The 17,388-nt window shown below is 51.9% G+C and overlaps 2 protein-coding genes across 2 annotated transcripts; one reads left to right on the forward strand and one right to left on the reverse strand.

Moving 5' to 3' along the window:
• The first annotated feature begins 12,020 nt into the window (after positions 1 to 12,020).
• Cldn9 (claudin 9) lies at positions 12,021 to 12,674 on the forward strand. The gene has a single exon (XM_041676515.1). It carries the CDS (start codon positions 12,021 to 12,023, stop codon positions 12,672 to 12,674), a length of 654 nt encoding a protein of 217 aa, XP_041532449.1.
• Positions 12,675 to 13,861: 1,187 nt separating this feature from the next.
• Positions 13,862 to 14,527, reverse strand: Cldn6 (claudin 6). The gene has a single exon (XM_041676546.1). It carries the CDS (start codon positions 14,525 to 14,527, stop codon positions 13,862 to 13,864), a length of 666 nt encoding a protein of 221 aa, XP_041532480.1.
• Positions 14,528 to 17,388: the final 2,861 nt, after the last annotated feature.

A 17,388-nucleotide genomic window follows, 5' to 3' on the forward strand; every position in this document is an offset into this window, starting at 1 on the left:
TACATAGTTTTCATTAAAACTACATAGGTTTTTTTTTTTTAAAAAAAGTATTTTTTCCGAGTCGTGATCCAGCCTCAGAGGAAGCAAGATGTGACTGCCTCACGGAAAAAGGTACCAAGCCACATGGCTAACATAGACATGAATTATGGGCTAATATAAGTTATAAGAGTAATAAGAGCTGGGCGGTGGTGGCGCACGCCTTTAATCCCAGCACTCGGGAGGCAGAGGCAGGCGGATCTCTGTGAGTTCGAGGCCAGCCTGGTCTACAAGAGCTAGTTCCAGGACAGGAACCAAAAGCTACGGAGAAACCCTGTCTCAAAAAAAACAAAAACAAACAAACAAACAAACAAAAAAAAGAGTAATAAGAAACCTGGGCTAATAGGCCGATCGGTTTATAATTAAAACAGTGTTTTTCCTTATAGATGTCACTGAATTAATAATTTAGTTATAGAATTTACTTCCACATTCTTTGACTGATGATCATTAAAGCACAGATACTTTAGAACGGCTTACAAACTCGATGAACTAAATTAGCTATCTCAAACAATTACAGACACCAGGGACCAGGGATATAGCTCAGTCACAGAGTTCAAGTGTGTGGATTCAGGCGCCAGAACAACAACAACAAAAATCACCTCAATTAAAAATACTGTCTACTTGAGTCTATTGACCTCTTAATAGTGTGAGGGCACAGGTCCCACAATGCCTTCCCCAGCAGCCAAGGCCTCTTGACATCCTTACTCTGGCAGATTACAGAACACTTCCAAATACTTCTTAAAGCCAGTCACTCGTCCTTACCCCATGTTAGCTCATGCTGCTGGGTGTCTTCATTTCCTCCTCTTGGAGCTGCAAATGTGGACACACAGGCCTCCAAGGAAAGGTTCAGAATGAGGTTAAGAAGTTGAGCCCAGCCCTCCAAGGGTTATCTCCCAGATTTTCCTCATCTCACTATATGTTCTACTTCACAAGGCTTTCCTCCTTGCTGGAGAGCAGGATTGTGAGCCTACACCACCTGCTCCCAGTGGCAGCTCTCAGGGAGGTCCATAGACGATACCCCATATCCCACGCTGGAGACGGAGTCCAGGGTCTTGAACACGCTAGGGACACACACTGCTGCAGCTACTCTCCCCGGGCCACCCGGGCCATTAACTCTAGAACCTTCTGGGGTCACTAATTATCCTAATAAAAGCTCTAATATTCCAACTCCAAATTATTTTTTTAAATTTTGTTTGTTTGTTTGCTTTCAAGACAGGGTCTCTCTGTGCAGCCTTGGCTAACCTAGAATTCCCTCTGTAGACCAGGCTGGCCTCAAATCATTTTGTTTTGTTTTGCTTTTTGGGGACAGGGTTTCTCTGAGTAGCCCTGACTGTCCTAGAACTTGCTCTGTAGACCAGGCTGGCCTTGAACTCACAGAGATCTGCCTGCCTCTGCCTCCCAAGTGCTAGGATTAAAGGTGTGCATCACCGTCACCTGGCATCCATTTTTTTTAATTTTTAAGATCTTATTTTATAAGTGTTGACTGTTTTGCCCAAATGTACATATGCTGGAAGAGGGCACTTGATCTGAAGTTACGGATGACTATGAGACACCTTGTAAATGCTGGGAATCGAAACCTGCTCTTCTGCAAGAGAAACAAATGCGCTGGATGGTGGTGGTGCACACCTTTAAATTCCAGGACAGGCTCCAAAGCTACAGAGAAAAGAGAGAGAGAGAGAGAGAGAGAGAGAGAGAGAGAGAGAGGTGCTCTTAACCACGGAGCCATCTATCCAGTGTCCTCCAATACCAGTTTTGAAGAGATTAACCCTTTTGTCTTTTTTTTTTCCTTTTTCCTCTTTGCTTCATTTCACGTATGGGGCAGAATGTCAGGTAGTCCAAGGTAGCCTTGAACTTGCTATGTCTGAGTCTGGCCTTGATCTCCTGGTTCTCGGGCCACCACCTCCCAGATGCTAGAATTACAGGCTTGAACCACTATTTATTTTTTTCTTTAACAGAATCTCACCTGCTTGTCACTTACAATTATTGGCAACTTTAACGTATATAATGCATATTGCCCCCCCATCTCATTTACCTCAGACTAGCCTTGAACTTGGCTATGTGGTAGAGGGTGACCTTGAGCATCTTCTGATCCCCCTGCCTCCATCTCCCCTGAGTTAGAGACATTACACCTGATTTATGTAAGGTTGAGGACTGGAATCAGGACCTCATGCATGCTACGGAAAGCACTTTGCGTACTCAACCCAAAACATTGCATCCAAATATTTTATTTACTGTGTGTGTGTTTGTGTCATGGGTTTGGGGGGGTCAGAGACAGCTAATAAGAAATGCTCCTCTCTTCCCATTTTGTGGGTCTCCGGAACTCTAGTCGTCAGGTTTAGAGACAACTAGTAGGCTTTGTCGTCATCTAGTACGCCCAAAACTTTGTTTTTTGAATTATGATATTCCTTCTATATGGTCGTGGTCTGTAATCTCAGATTTAAGAGGTGCAAGTAGGAGGATCATGAGTGGGACGCCATACTTTGCTACGTATTGATACCAGCCTGGGACGTTTTGTCTCAAAAAAGAAAATGTGATGAAAATATGCATCAATCCAGAGTCACCAATAATTGCTGTGGCACATTCTATACTGGTGGGGCATGGCCTGAAGATTGCAGCCTCTCAGAGCATCATCGGGCCAGGAGAGGGCGCCCAGAGCGCGTATGCATCTCGAAGGATAGCGGGAGGCGAAGGAGGCACCGCGGGATACGGTGATTGGTTGGGGTGTCCAGGCAGTAAGCGCACCATCTTGTGTTTGGCTGGAACGTGTTGCAGGCAACTCCAATTGGCTGGGCGGACCTCAGCGGGGCTCCTGGATCTCGTTCCCAGGCTGCGGGCATCGCTCACTGGGCCCTGGGGTGGCAGCGGCGGCCAAGCTGGCGGCGCGGTGGCCCCGCTCCCGCTCCCGCTCGCACCCGCGGCACGGCCGCGTGCACTCTCGGCTGAGCCGTGCCCGCGCGTCCCTGCCGCCCACCCCACCGCCCGCATCGTCCCTGCCGCATCCTCCGCTGCCCGGGTTGCCTCCTGGCTGGAGCTCAGGACCGCCGCCGCCCTCGGCTCTTGCTCTGGCCGAGCTACCGCCGCTGCCCGCACTCCCGTTGCGACCGGAGCTGCTGGCGCCCTGGGGCCCAGGGGTCCACCTGGCGCTGCCGGAGCTGCCGCCCGAGGTCTGCGCGCCCGCGCCGTCCCCAGCCGCGCTCGCCCTGCAGGACCTGCCGCGCCTGCCCGCGCCCGCGCCGCCGCCTGCGCACCTGCCGCTGCCGCCGCTTCCCGAAGCAGCTATCGCTGCCATCCCGGGGCCCGTGGGCGCCCGCGGCCGGCCCCCGCTGATCGCCGAATCTCCCCCGCAGCCGCTGCCACCGCTGCCCACGCGGCCCTCGCCCTTCACGCTGCTGGCGCCGCCGCTGCCCCGTGAGCCCTGGCCGCTCCCCGCCTTTCCCCCGCCACTGCCGCCCCCGCCCCCGCCGCCCTACTTCTACCTATCGCCACCCTGCTGATCGCCTGGCCCGGCTGGGCTACAAGTGGGTGAGTCCGTGCCTGGACACCGGCAGGCAGGTTCGGAAGACCGGGCCAGACCTCGGTTGGGGACAAGAGAGCCAGGACTGCAGCCAAGGCTTGGGAAGAAAGAGATAAACCTGACCTTCAGTTTAAGATGAGGGATGTCAGATGGGGCTAGTGACACACTCCTGTAACCCCAACATTAGGGATGCTTAAGCAGGAAGATCACGAATTAAAGGTCAGCCTTTGTTACTTAATGAGACCCTGTCTCAAAACACTTAAAAAAAATAAGCCGCGTGGTGGTGGCACCTTTAATTCCAGCACTCTGGAGGCAGAGGCAGGTGGATCTCTGTGAGTTCGAGGCCAGCATGATCTACAGATCTAGTTCCAGGACAGGCTCTAAAGCTACACAGAAAAACCCTGTCTCAAAAAAAAAAAAAAAAAAAAAAAAAAAAAAAAAAAAAAAGATTAGGGACTTTTGCCACCCCTTCTCTGGCCCTCCAGTCTTGCAGCGTCTCCCTTGGATATTTGAGAACAAAACTCATCTAAGTGCTGATAAAAGTAGCTGTTGCCTAAGGAAGAAACCCCGGTCAAAAGGATGACACCAACAGTTTGATTCTTTTTTGAGACAAGACCTCTTGAACTCAGCAATTCGATTAACCTGTCAGCCTTCTGAGTGCAGGTGTAATAGTTCACAGCCACCAAGTTGGGCTTTGAAAACAGAATTTCAGATGCTGAAGCCAGTGTCCAGAATGGCACGCTGTCCCCTGTCCAGGGTGTGTGCAAGGCTAAGACCTTCCTCGCTTACCTTTGGAAACTCCCAAGCCTTATGAGTCAAACTGAAATAGATCCAAGGGTCCCCCAACCCCCAAAGGGTGATGATGAACAATTGATACTGGGCAAGAGGATCGCATAGAAGGCTGTGAAGTCATCCCCATGGGGAAAGAGAGCTCCAGGTAGATTCCTGAGTAGAAACTCCTCTCTCCTGCCTTTCAGGCCTCTCACCCCCACACCAGTTTCTGTGCAGCCAGTACAACTTAATATAATGTTCTCTTTGTTCCACAGGTCACCTGGGCTCAGGTAACCAAGTGGATGGCAGAGCTCTTCAGCCACTCAGGAGTCGGTGGTGTCAGGAAGCCAGCCTTGACCTTGGGGGACCTCTGAGAGCCCAGGTCCCCTCAGCAAGAAGATCAATTTATTAGGTTCCTGTGACTGCAGTAAGGAATTATGCAAACTAAAGGCCTGGGACAATAGGAATTTGTTCTCTTAACAGTGCTGGTGGCCAGAGGCCTAAAAAAGACTGACAGTGTCAATAGCAGCCAGAGACTGGCTCTGGCTTTTGCCTTCCTCGGCAGGACCTTGCTTGTCCTCTGGTGCTAGGAAAGGACTTCTATCATTGCCTTTCTTGAAGCCAGGCTGACTTCATTTTGAGATCCTTCATTGAATCATGTTTGCAATGATAATTTATCAGCCAGATGTGGTGGCGCTCGCCTTTAATCCCAGCACTTGGGAGGCAGAGGCAAGTGGATTTCTGAGTTGATAGCCAGCCTGGTCTACAGAGTGAGTTCTGGACTAGCCAGAACTATATGATGAGACCTTTAAAAAAAAAAAAAACAGTTCATACAGTCTAAGCCTTCTCCGTCATCCAGGCTACCTTTGAACTTGGAGTAGCTGGGTTGCAGGATTGTGTTACCAAGCCTGGCTTAGGCCATGCCAGTCCCGCCTTCCTTCTGGTCTTCCCAGAAGACTTTTCTAGATCCTGTCCTTCACTGACTTGGGGCCCTGAGTGGTGTGTGAGCCTGTGGGCAGCAGCTGACACACTAACACTGCTACAGGAAGAAAGTATACCTGTCTTCCCAGTGACTGTCTCTCTGCTTCTTTGTGTCCCTTAGATTGCTGCCTTCCCTCTCTCATGTGTCCAGCTCTTTTCCCTGCTCAGAAGCAGAAAATATCAGGAGGGACAATGAACGGATCTTTTAAAGACGAGAGCCGTAAGCTGGAGGTTGAAAGCTGATCAAAACTGATAATAAAGTTAATTGTTACCCAGTCCGTGGTTGTGACCTATCCAGGTGTGCAAGTGAAACTACACTGCTCCTGACAGAACACCTTTGTCTGAAACCCCATGGGGGTGGGAGCCTGGGCTGCTGCTCGGGAAGGTTTTCCACAGCAGGGAACCCAGCACTAAGAAAGCTGCTTCACACAAAATCTAGTGCGTACACACATGCACGTTCGTACATAGGAGGGAGGTTCTGTCCAGAGAACGGGCAGGTCTTAGGGACCTCCCCAGGAGGTGTAAGGGTGGCAGGGGAAAGGAGCCACCTTACAGTCCACCACCCCTGCTGATGAACGGGCCTTCAGAGGCCTGCTTTCCTGACCTGTTGAGGGAGCGGCGACTAGAAATCAGGTGTTTTCTGTGGCCTGTATGTATACACAGCCTAGCCTTTTTAGTGCTCTGCACTTGTTTCCTATCTATAGTCAGTAACTGGTGAGCTGCTGAGAATTCGGGCTCTTCAGTTGTTTTAGTAGTCATTGAAGGCTCAGGAGCTAAGGAACTGGCTCCTCTAACCATAAAGCCAAGTGGGCCCTCAGGCTCCTCGAAAGGCAATGGGGGTTGTAGCCTGAGGTCCCCTTTGAGGAGAGCAAATTAACCCACCTAGGCCACATTCAGGTAAACTGAATCCTGGCTAGTGATGAACTCAGCCCAGACAAAGAATGTTGTTTAGTTACTTTAGATGGGATGGGGGGTGGGGCACACCTCCGGTTCCTCAAGCAATTAGAGCATTGGGGAAAATTCCTCATACCCTTCCTAGTCTGAGAAGGGGGCTGGGGATTATGGAGGACCTGTTAAAGTCTCATTGAGATGGTAACTGCTTAAAGGGGCCCTACCTCTCCACATCAGTGTTACTGTGTTCCAGTCCAGAGGTCCAAACTTTAATCTTTTAGTTCCCAGGACTCAACTGACTGATAACAGAAGGCAACTCTAGGACTACCCAGGAAGCCTCCAGGAAAGCCAAAGGCTTCCTTGTAAGCAGACTTTTGCAGCCTGGCCTAGAGGCCCCCAAGGAGCAGCACCCAGTCCTTCAGGCTTCTGGAATGTGGGGGTTCTTCCCCACATTTACTGCCCCCCCCCCCGACCTGAATGGAGCTTGTGTTAGAAAGAATCAGTGGAAGACTTGCTGCCTGGGCCGCTTGAGGACCAGTCCAACCACAAGGGGAGGTGCGTCCCTGTCTGCAACACGTACTTCCCTGAGGTTGATGAGTTCGTGGCAGAGTGGGTGCTCCGTGCTATGTTTCTAGATAGAAGATAAGGGCACACCCCACACTTTGGGGCCACCACGAAATTGGGGACCTTTTGGCCTCTGCTCCCTGAGAATGCTATTTTCTTCTTTCTTTTTTTTTAATATTTATTTATTTATTATGTATACAATATTTTGTCTGCAGGCCAGAAGAGGGCACCAGACCTCATTACAGATGGTTGTGAGCCACCATGTGGTTGCTGGGATTTGAACTCAGGACCTTTGGAAAGAACAGGCAATGCTCTTAACCGCTGAGCCATCTCTCCAGCCCCTTCTTTCTTTCTTTCTTTCTTTCTTTCTTTCTTTCGTCTTTTGTTTGTTTGTTTTTGAGATGAATTTCTCTGCCGAACAGCACTGGCAGTCCCAGAACTCACTCTGTTGACCAGGCTGACCTTGAACTCACACACAGCTGTCTGCCTCTGCCTCTGCCTCTGGGAATACAGTTTGCAATGCCACCGCCCAGCTGAGAATGCTAACCCTTATGGGTTGTGTACTACCACACACAACTCTGTCAGGGGGTCTAGAACTATCTGTAGCAATGGTGGGCTTCCTGGCAAAGCCTTCCATAGGTTATCCAACTCTCCCAATCTTGAATGCAGAACTTAGTCCTCAAACTCAAAATATCCAGGGCCAACCAACCACGGTGAGTTTGCCTCTAACACCCAAAGGTTAGACTTTGTCTACTGCTGGGGAAGACACTCCAGGCTTGGGGCTGCAGAGGGTAGAGTTGGTGGCCCCTAGACCCAAGCTTGCAACAGTCTCAGACACCTAACCAAACCTGTGTGACCAGATTCCTGGAGGCCCCTGGAAGGCTTCAGAGGGAGTCTCTAGGCAGGCTGGGCTCTATTAGCCTTGCTTTGCAGCCTCTCCCTCATACCTACTGTGAAATCCCTGCCCCAGGAGGCAGATGAGCTGGGCAGGTCTGACCCCATTTGCAGAGTACTGGAAACTGGCCATTGATCTAAAGAGTCTCCTAGTTCTGACTTGGAGACTGCAGAAAAGCCATCTCTGTCGGCCACCAAATGGCTTGGTGTGTAAAAATGTACTTGCCAACAAGTCTGACTATCAAACTCCTGGTACCGTGAGGAGGAAGAAGAGCAGCACCAACTGCTGCAAATTGCCCTAACTCCTCACACATGCAGTGATACCTGGGTGCTCACATACACACAGCCTACACAAGTAAGTAAAATTTAGCAAGACTGTATCAGCTTGGAGGCTGGAAAGAGTTCTGAGAAGCAGTTCTGTTCCCAGCACGTATGCCAATTGGCTCACAACCACCTGTAACTCTGCTTCCAGGGAGCTGATGCCTCTGGCTTCTGCAGGCACAGCACTCATGAACACATATCCACACATACTCCTTCCCACAAAATTAGGATTTTTATTTTATTTTAGACAGGGTTTCTTTGTGCAGCCCTGGGTGTTGTTCTTTTTTAAAAATGCTGCAAGATCCCCGTGGCAGTAGGCAGCAGAAATGCTGTAGGTCCCAAATGGTGGTAGCGGGCCATGTGGTGGCAGGCGCGGGCCCTGGGAGCAGCCAGTCCCAGGCAGAAATGGCTGCCGGTCCCAGAGCGGCGGCCCAAGCGGTGGTGGCGGCGGGCCATGTGGCAGCAGGCAGTGGGCCCCAGGCGGAGTAGGCTGCTGGTCCCCGAGCAATGGCTGGTTCCAGGCAGGGAGACACATGGCGGGCGGGCAGAAGACAGAAACATGGGGCAGAGACGGCTGCTGGTCCCCGAGCAATGGCTGGTTCCAGGCGGGCAGAAGACAGAAACATGGATAGACACGACATGCAGGGTGAGGTTGAATGTTTATTCAGGGGGTTATGGAGGAGGAAGGGTGAGGGGGGGGGGACAGAGAGAGAGGGAGAGAGAGAGAGAGAGAGAGAGAGAAGAGGAGAAAGAGACAGAGAAGGGGGGAAGCAGAGAAGTGGGGAGAGAGGCAGAAGCAAAGCTGCCTTTCCTAGAGGAAGATGGAAAAGAGAGTGAGCTCAGGCCGGAAGCTGAAAATCAGCCTGCCTCAGCGGATGGGGAGGGGAGTGGGTGTGGCTTTATCTCTTAAAGGGACCAAAACCATAACATTCCCAGGTCTTCCTTATAATAAAAAGCACGCAGCCAGGCGGTGGCGGCGCACGCCTTTAATCCCAGCACTCGGGAGGCAGAGGCAGGCGGATCTCTGTGAGTTCGAGACCAGCCTGGTCTACAAGAGCTAGTTCCAGGACAGGCTCCAAAACCACAGAGAAACCCTGTCTCGAAAAACCAAAAAAAAAAAAAAAAAAAAAAAAAAAAAAGTTTTATGTGGTCAGGGACCAGCACTTGGGGAGCAGAGGCAGGCAGCTCTCTGTAAGCTCGAGGCCAGCCTGGTCTACAGAGCAAGTTCCAGGACAGGCTCTGAAGCTATGCAGGGAAATCCTGTCTCGAAAAAAAAAACAAAAACAAAAGCAACCCCCCCCAAAAGATTTATGTGTATGTGGGTGCAGCTGAGTATATACAGGATCCAGGATTAGAGGTATATGTCAGTACTCCAGGCCTCTTTTTTTTTCCTTTTGTTGTTTGTTTGTTTTTTGTTTTTTGAGACTGGATTTCTCTGTGTAGACTTTGCTGTCCTGGAACTAGCTCTGTAGTGCAGGCTGGCCTGTCTATGCCTCCCAAGTGCTGGGATTAAAGGCATGCACCACAATGCCTGGCTTTTCTTATCTTTCTTTTAAAAGACAGAGTTTCACTGTGTAACCCAGATTGGCTTTGAACTCTTGGTGATCCTCTACTGTGTCAGAGTCTGCAGTGCTGAGATTGGCATAAGCTATTATGTCCTATCCGTTTGTGTGCGCGCATGCAAAGTTGTACTTGCCTGTGGATGCTTGCACACATGTGGAAGTCTGTTGACATTGGGTGTATTCATTATTCCTTTCTCTCTCTGTCTCTGTCTCTGTCTCTCTCTCTCTCTCTCTCACACACACACACACACACACATACACACCAGCTTGGCCTTGAACTCACAGAGATTCACCCATCTCTGCCTCTTGAGTGGTAGGATTAAAGGCAGGCATATGCCACCATACCTGCAAGGTTTTTGGTTTTTTTTTTTTTTTTTTGCTTTGATTTATTTCCAGATAGGGTTTCTTTGTTTTTGTTTGTTTGTTTATTTGTTTGTTTTTGAGACAGGGTTTCTCTGTGGCTTTGGAGCCTGTCCTGGCACTAGCTCTTGTAGACCAAGCTGGTCTCGAACTCACAGAGATCCGCCTGCCTCTGCTTCCCGAGTGCTGGGATTAAAGGCGTGCGCCACCACCGCCTGGCCGATAGGGTTTCTTTGTACTCACAGACGCGTCTGCCTGCCTCTGTCTCTGGAGTGCTGGGATTAAAGGCATGTTCCACTACTGCTTGGCTTGAAACACCTCTGGACTGTGGCCGGAGAGATTGTTCAGTGGTTAAGACCACTCTTTCCAGGTTTGATTCCCAGTACCTACCTGGTAGCTCACAACCACCTGTAATGCTAGTTACAGAGAATCTACTGTTCTCTTCTGGCCTTTACAGGCACCAGGAACACATGTGCCTATATACATGCAGGTGAAACACCTGGGATTCAGGTTGCTGGCCTGGCCTCTTTTTTTCCCCTCTTTCTTTCTTTCTTTCTTTCTTTTTCTTTCGTTCTTTCTTTCTTAACCCTAATAGTCCTTAGAAGCTGAGCATGGTGGTATACACCTTACTCTTAGGGCTCAGGAGGCAGAGGCAGGCAGATCTCAGTAAGGTCCCAGCCAGTCAGGGCTATAATACTGTCCAAAGTGAAAAAAGAAAAAGGAAAAGGCCTCAGAAGTTCTTAACCTCCAGAAGGGCATTGCTCATGTCTCCCATGACCTCCCTGAAATGTGCACATATTGGCAGGATTGTGGTCCCTTGTGAAATGCAGAATCTAAGTTTTCTCAACTCAGTCTCCGGCCCAAAGAGGTTAAGACACTTAGTCTTCCCTAGTCACCCCGGTGGGATCAGAATTTGAGCTGAAATCAGGCAGCATTCTGTGAATGGAGACGCTAAGGGACCGGAAGTCAGGGCTCAGGGACCTGACCCCTTTGCCCACCTCCGTAGTGTCTGGGCTTGCTTGGCTGGCTATTCATGTAACTATCAGAAATCCCTATCCCAGAGTCCCCTCCTTGTCCCTTCTTGCCCCAGGCCCCTTTCTGCCCCTCCCCATCGCTACAACGGGCTCTTTATCACTAGGCCACTAGGGACTTCCAGCCGCTAGGCTCAGCCCCCTAGTTTCGGCAATGGGGGTGGAGTGGGAACACCTGAGCTGAGGTAGAATCGTATGCGTGTGTGTATGGGGGGGGGGGGGAGTAGTTTTCTAGGCCGTTGCCTTGGTAATGCCACCTGAGCTGGGCGCCAGGTACCTGTTGTCTGGGAAACTGTAGGCGGGGCCTCTCCCCTAGGAGCTGCCGGGGTTATTGAACTGAGACTGGAGACAGATCAGATTCCAGAGAGTCCTGAAAGGGTGGGGGTGGAGAGGGGTACGATGATGGATAATGGGGGCATATTTTCCCCACAGAGTGAATCAGACAGGTGGCAAAGAGGGCGCAGGCTGAGGCTGAGAACTCATCGGCCCATTTCTCTGTTCCAAGCCAATAAATTGGCTCCTCTCGTCCCTTTTCTGTGTGTCCTGTCTTCCCGGAATTCCTTTGACCCCGGTTTCCACTTGGTCTTGGCACCCTACCCTAAACCTGAGGGCCCCCATCCCACCCCCTTTTCACCACTGCTCTGGTTCTGTTACCCAATGGAGCCTCTAGGTCCCTTGCCCGGCTCCTCCCCTACCTAGGCCTTAAAACCCCGCCTGCAACCAGCGCCCTCAGACGCCCCAGGTGACACCTCACAGTTCTGTTTTGAGACAAGCAGTGTACCAGCCTAGAGGACTTCAACCGAGAAAGGACGGGAGCAGCCAGCAGAGAGGACCGCGGCTGTTCTGAGTCCGTGGCAGGTTTGGAGGGTCTCTGATGGGCCACAGGCGATCCTGATCCTGCTGAGCAAGACCTAAGGACGTCTTGGTATTCAGTGAGTATCAGATGTGCGAGGTCCGCCCATGTGAGGTCTGTCCTGGCCCGAGAGCAACAGATTCACCTCCTGAGCAGTGAGACCCACCCGAACTCGAACTCCGCGCCCCCAACCCTGTCGAGTGCGTGATTCAGGCTGAGAGCTGAGAAGACCAGAGGAGCAGATGGCTTCAACTGGTCTTGAACTCCTGGGCATGACCCTGGCAGTGCTAGGCTGGCTAGGGACCCTGGTGTCCTGTGCCCTACCACTGTGGAAGGTGACTGCCTTCATCGGCAACAGCATCGTTGTGGCCCAGGTGGTGTGGGAGGGGCTGTGGATGTCCTGTGTGGTCCAGAGCACTGGCCAGATGCAGTGCAAGGTGTACGACTCGCTGCTGGCGCTGCCCCAGGACCTGCAGGCTGCCAGAGCCCTCTGTGTTGTTGCCCTCCTGCTGGCTTTGCTGGGCCTGCTGGTGGCCATCACGGGTGCCCAGTGCACCACATGCGTGGAGGACGAAGGTGCCAAGGCCCGAATTGTGCTCACCGCAGGGGTCCTCCTTCTCCTCTCGGGCATCCTGGTGCTCATCCCTGTCTGCTGGACAGCCCATGCCATCATCCAGGATTTCTATAACCCACTGGTGGCTGAAGCCCTCAAGAGAGAGTTGGGGGCCTCCCTCTACCTGGGCTGGGCAGCGGCGGCACTGCTCATGCTGGGTGGAGGGCTCCTCTGCTGCACGTGTCCCCCGTCCCATTTCGAGCGGCCCCGTGGACCCAGGCTGGGCTACTCCATCCCCTCCCGTTCGGGTGCTTCAGGACTGGATAAGAGGGACTATGTGTGAGGCTTCCCCCAGAAGCTGGAACCAGAGCCTTATGCCCAGGCACTGGGCTGTGCCCTTGCATCTCTCATCAACTCATGCACCACTCACTTCTTTGTTTGGCTAAGACTTGGCTCTAGGAGAATCTCAGCTGGTCCGTCTTGAGCCAGCCCTTTGCAGTGGTTGCAACCTTGTGAATGCGCCAAAGCTACTGGGTACCCTGGCCCTTCCCTGACTCCCAGGGTATTGCTGTGGTCTCCTCTCCTGAACTGACTTAGTGTCTTCTCCTCTGTTGAGCTCTGCCTTACCCCAAGAACCTGGACCTCAGCCTCCTTGCCTTCAAAATAAGATGCGCACTGTGACCTAACAGCCCAACCACTGCCTGAGTCCAAGCTGCCCGGTGCCCTACCCACTCCCCAACCTGAGCTGGTAATAAAAGCACATTGTAACTGCGCTTCCTCTGATCTGTGGAAAGGCATGGGGGTGCGGGGTGCTCCAGGTTCCAGCCAGCAAGCTTACTGGCTTAGAATATGGGGTCTGAGCCAGAAAAGCTTGGAATTGATTATGGAACTGCCACCTCCCTCTAGTTACGCTTGTACCAAATACCAAGTGACATCAAAGGCACATTATAAAAACCATCTTTTATTTAGTAAAATGTGTGGGCAGGGAAATGTGCAAGGTTAGAGAAACGGGGGTGGAGGGTCCTGATCTGGGGGAGACCATGGTAACTTTGGTAAGGGGATGTAGGGGCCAAAGGTTGGAAGACTTGGAGTAGAAAATTCTTTGGTAACTTATCACCTGCCCTTCCAGGACTGGGGACTCTTGGAACAGGCCATCTTGGGGTTCACAAAGGCCAGATTCACAAGTGGTCTCAAAACAGGTTCCACAGAAGATGCCCAGAGTGAATAAAGACACAGACTAAAAGTGTCACCCCTCCCGATGCATGACCAAAATGCCAACAGCAGAGGCAGACAGAGTCTGGACTGGTTGAGGCAGGAAAACCAGAACCTGTCTCAAAAACAGATAGAGCCAACCCTAGCTCATCGGTAGAGTGCTTGCCCCCCAAACTTGTGGGGCCCCCAGGTTCAATATCCGCTACTGCAAAAGAAAAACAAGAAAAACAACCCAAAACTCCTAGGCATTGTTTCTTGATGGCTCAGCTCAGGGTCCTAAGGTTCCCTGGCCAGTAGAGCCTCACTCCCCAGTAAGCATCAGACATAATTCTTGGTGGGGTATTCAGAGGGTCCCCGAATGGCCGAATGTGGGGCAGATGTAGAATAACGGGCCATGTAATGGCCAGGTCCCCGGGCCCCCCCAGAGGAGCAGGCACAGCACAACAGCCCTCCACCCAGCAGCAAAAGGCCCGAGGCTGCCCAGCCCAGATAGAGGGAGGCCCCCAGCTCCCGCTTTTGAGCATCAGCTACCAAGGGGTTATAGAAGTCCTGGATGACGGAGTGGGCAGTCCAGGAGACAGGAATAAGGGTCAGGACACCGGAGATGACAAAGGTGATCCCGGAGATGAGCACCAGTCGAGACTTGGAATTCTTGTCTTCCACACAGGTAGTGCATTTGGCTCCCGCGAGGTAGACCAGCAGGCCAATCAGGACGACGAGGAGGGTGATGACACAGAGGGCTCTGGCAGCTTGTAGGTCCTGGGGCAGCGCCAGCAGCGAGTCGTACACCTTGCACTGCATCTGGCCAGTGCTCTGGACCACACAGGACATCCACAGCCCCTCCCACACCATCTGGGCCACAACGATGCTGTTGCCGATGAAGGCTGTCACCTTCCACATGGGTAGAGCACAAGACACCAGGGCGTTGACCCAGCCAAGCAGGGTCAGGACGATCCCCAAGATTTGCAGACTGGCAGAGGCCATGATGAGGTTGAGGGGCTGTGTAGCGTGGAAAGATGAAAATAGGAGTGTTAAAGTGTGGCAGGCCCAGATGTTCTGTATCTTGCCAGCTGCGATACCAACACCAAGTACCTTGGCAGTTGGCTACTCTGTTCTGCAGTATGGCTTAGATACACTTCCTGGGCCAATCAAAAGTCAAACAAGAATTTAATTTTTCCCTAGTCTGTGATGGGCAAAGCACAAAATCCTGTAGTTTTTTGTGCAGGTGACAGGAAATAGGACAAAGCTAAAAGCGTGGGCCAGTGCAGTGACAGCTGCTTTCTCGGACACTTACTTTATTTGAGACAGGGTCTAACATAGCACCAGCTAGCTGAGGATGACCTTGAACTTCTGACCCTCCTGCTTTCAACTCCTGAGTGCTGGGGTAACAGGTGTTTACCTGTAAGGCCTCACCTAGATAACGGCAGCGCTGGTGACCGAACTCAGGGCCAGGCAAACCCTCTACAAACTGAGAGGCATCCTCAGGTACAGTTTATCAGGTGAGCAGAGTGTCACAAAGAGGGTGAAATATCAGGGGTGTAATTTTGGGATGGTTGGGCTCTAACTACAAGTTTCAGGTCCAACCTTATCACTTCAGCCCTCAGGTGAGATCTCAAGCTTCCTCCCATCACCCACCCAGGCTCTAAAGGAAACCCCCAGCTCCACTCCAGGCTCCAGTTCAGGTGGATCTAATTCCTTGAAATCCCAGGCCTAGCCCTCCCCCACACTCCCGGTACCTCTTCCCAATCGCTGGGAGTGGCTGGAGGCCCTTCCAGGCCAGGCTCAGCACGCCCTGGAGGGCAAGAGGGAGGAGGAAAAACAAACCCTTTCACCCAAAAGCAGATTTTTCTAGGCTACCAGCCGATTCTCAGTCCAGCCTCCACTTCTAAGGGTCAAGGTGCACGCCCTAAAGATGGGAGCATTCTATTGAATTTTACATCAAAGGCCATGCTTCCTTCCCTCTCTGGACACAGCTTCCCAAGGAGTTAAAATTCAAGACCCCCAGTGCCTTCTGTGACAGGCTGCACCTGTGTCCTTCACGTCGCACTTCACATTGTTGGCGCTGAGGGATCAGTTCTGCTAGGCGCCAGGCTGTGGCTCCCCATTACCCTGGGTTCTAAGTGTGCACCTTGCACCTAAGAATGGCATAGGCCCCTTTCGACTCCTCTCCCTTGCAGTCTCACGCTGGAGACCCGAGTCAAGATCTAGAGAGACATCCGCCTCTTTTCATCTCTGTCCCTTTTCACTTACCGAGTACTCCCTCAGCTTTGTCCGAGGGCGTCTGTAAGCCTCGGCCACCCGGGGCTGGCTGGTTATCTATCAAGCCTAGAAGTGCGCGACCAGGAGGGGCTTAATGGCGGCGCCCGAAGCTGGGTCCGCGCCCGCAGGTGAGGGGGAGGGGAGTCCCGCCCCACAGAAGCCAAGCAGGTGGAGGAGGGGCGTCCCGGGTTTCGGTGCCTTTGTCCCAGGGAGGGGGAGGGGTGCTTAACTTTTCCGGGGCCGCGGGGACTCGATCGCCTCGCGGGTCTCGATGCACCTCTTTCTACCTAGGGACTTGAGGACCCAAGTGGCTGCCGCTAGGATCGAAGTTCCAGCTCTCTGCACACGCCCGCACGCACCCTGCCACATCCCCGGCTTGCATATCTCCACACTTGCCCCAGGCTCACCTGCAAGAGACCGCAAAGATTCCCAAGTCGAAAGTAGGGACGAGGGCGGAGGCAAGGGGTCTTAAAGTCGCAATTACGTCACTGGACCACCTCCCTCTGGGAGGGGCAGGACCCCCCCGCCCCCCACGACGGCAGCCAGCGTGCGTTTCTAGGCCGGGTGCCTTAGTTACTGGAGACTCCAAAGTCAACACCTGCTACCCGCTGAGTTGTGACTTGAGAATTTACTCAACTTTTCATAGCCCGTCTGCAGGTAAGTCCTAAGGTACAAATTAAAGGGCACATGGCGGGGGGCGGTGTGTGGCTGTCATACTGCGTACCTGTGATCAGAAGAGGGCTAGCAATGGTTCTGGTCTTCTACTCTACTTGCCCCGGGGATCGAACTCCAGATTGGCAGGCTTGGCAACAAGCCTCTTTAACCGCTGAGCCAACTCGTTTTGTTATATCCTCGAGGCCCTTAAGAAAGCAGCACGTGGCCGGGCGGTGGTGGCGCACGCCTTTAATCCAAGCACTCGGGAGGCAGAGGCAGGCAGATCTCTGTGAGTTCGAGACCAGCCTGGTCTACAGAGCTAGTTCCAGGACAGGCTCCAAAGCCACAGAGAAACCCTGTCTCGAAAAAACCAAAAAAAAAAAAAAAAAAAAAAAGAAAGCAGCATGTGGGTCTGGGAAGATGACTCACCAGTTATGAGCCTTTCTGCTCTTACAGGTCACCGTTTTTTTTTTTTTTTTTTTGCACCCAGCTTATAAGCACCTGTAATTCCATCTTTAGGAGATCCGTTGCCCTCTCTGGACGCCAGGGACACTTATACACATGTGGCGCACACACGTACACAAAGATAAAATAAATCTTTTTTAAAAAAATAATGTCGCGTGCAAAAACTCGCACATACAACAAACGTAGAGAATTCGGAGATAGAGACTAGCTTGGGCTACAAAGCGAGATCCTGCCTAACAAAACCAAAGAAATCAAAGAAGTATGGATATGGTGGCGCCTCCCTGCAATCAAGCTCTTGGGAGGCGGAGACAGAATTGTTTCGAGTTTGAGGCCAGTCTGGGATACAGTATGAGACCCTGTCTCAAAAAAAAAAAAAAAAAAAAAAGAAGAAAACAAACCAAAAAAACCAAACAAAGCAAGCGAACATAAAGGCTGTGCGCAGAGCTCAGTTGCTTGCCTGGTGGTTC

The sequence above is a fragment of the Microtus oregoni genome, unplaced genomic scaffold (genome assembly GCF_018167655.1).
Source record: "Microtus oregoni isolate MIOR12 unplaced genomic scaffold, Mior012 000027F_ref0000203, whole genome shotgun sequence".
NCBI classification, from domain to species: Eukaryota; Metazoa; Chordata; class Mammalia; order Rodentia; family Cricetidae; genus Microtus; species Microtus oregoni.

Coding starts and splice junctions, on each gene's coding strand:
- Cldn9 (XM_041676515.1), top strand. CDS start 12,021: ATGGCTTCAACTGGTCTTGAACTCCTGGGCATGACCCTGGCAGTGCTA.
- Cldn6 (XM_041676546.1), bottom strand. CDS start 14,527: ATGGCCTCTGCCAGTCTGCAAATCTTGGGGATCGTCCTGACCCTGCTT.